General features: G+C 61.1%; 1 protein-coding gene across 1 annotated transcript; it reads left to right on the top strand.

Moving 5' to 3' along the window:
* Positions 1-310: 310 nt before the first annotated feature.
* LOC308551052 (huntingtin-interacting protein M-like) lies at positions 311-673 on the top strand (the record flags this gene model as incomplete). The annotated part of the gene is made up of 1 exon (XM_081125417.1): positions 311-673. One exon carries the CDS (start codon positions 311-313, stop codon positions 671-673), a length of 363 nt encoding a protein of 120 aa, XP_080981543.1.
* Between the last annotated feature and the right edge of the window lie 275 nt (positions 674-948).

Below are 948 nucleotides of genomic sequence, written 5' to 3'. Positions count from 1 at the left end.
TGCGTTCTAAAGATGGGAAATGTTTCCCAGTGAAACACACTTATTTCTACAATGTTAAAGTCAAACAACAAATGACAGTGCCCTCAAAATCATGGGCCCGTCTCCAGAGTGACCAGGTTCCTGTTATGGACATTTCTAGGCTGAGGCCTGATGAGGGCACAATGGTCACCAGTGACAACCCAAGGTCCAGGATGTCACAAAGGGCTCCCTGACCAGGAGGGGCTGCAAGGATATAAAAGGCCCAGCCGAGCACTGGTGTCTTCAGAGGCCCAGAGAGTTAAGAAGGGCTGATGCGAGTCAAACAGCCATCATGTCAGAGAAACCAAGCCGTGAGAGCCCCTCTGAGACTCCAGACCATCTTCTGGCGGCCGAGTTACAGTCCCCTTTGACCTACGTGGATCGCCTCCTACAGAACAATCAGCAGGGCCAGCGTCCCAGCTCGGGCGCAGATGACCTGCTCCTGGTCATGCTCGACTCCCTGACCGACTACATCGTGGAGATGGTGGGCATGGAGGCCCACAGCGGCAGCGTGCAGACCGCCGAGCAAGGCCAAGGGCAAGGGCGGGAGCGAGATGCGGGGGCGGCGGCCAACAGCAACCGCGAGGGGGCGCCCCGCCGCCGCAGCAGCGCCTTCACCCTGTTCGGCCAGATGCCCGAATCCAGGCGGGGCTGAAGCCTGTCCCAGGGCCTGGCAAGCGGCCACGCTACCTGTCACCCAGCTGAGGCGGCCAGGCTCTGTGCTCGACCGGTGCCATTAAAGAGCTGAAATCCACCGCTGTACTTGGGACTCCTCTGCTCCGGTCCTTTGGAGGGGGGAGTGTGCGTGAGACACGGGGAGGGGGGACGCAGGGCGGGCTGGAGGGTAGAAGGTGCGGTCAGGGCGGGAGGCTGGAACCCGGGACTGAAGGAGCAGCTCCTAGTTGTGGCTGTGCGGGAAGGGGCGCTGGC

The sequence above is a fragment of the Miniopterus schreibersii genome (assembly GCF_964146895.1).
Source record: "Miniopterus schreibersii genome assembly, chromosome: X".
Taxonomy (NCBI): Eukaryota; Metazoa; Chordata; class Mammalia; order Chiroptera; family Miniopteridae; genus Miniopterus; species Miniopterus schreibersii.
Note: the sequence above shows the minus strand (reverse complement) of the source record. Positions and strands in the feature narration are given on the sequence as shown.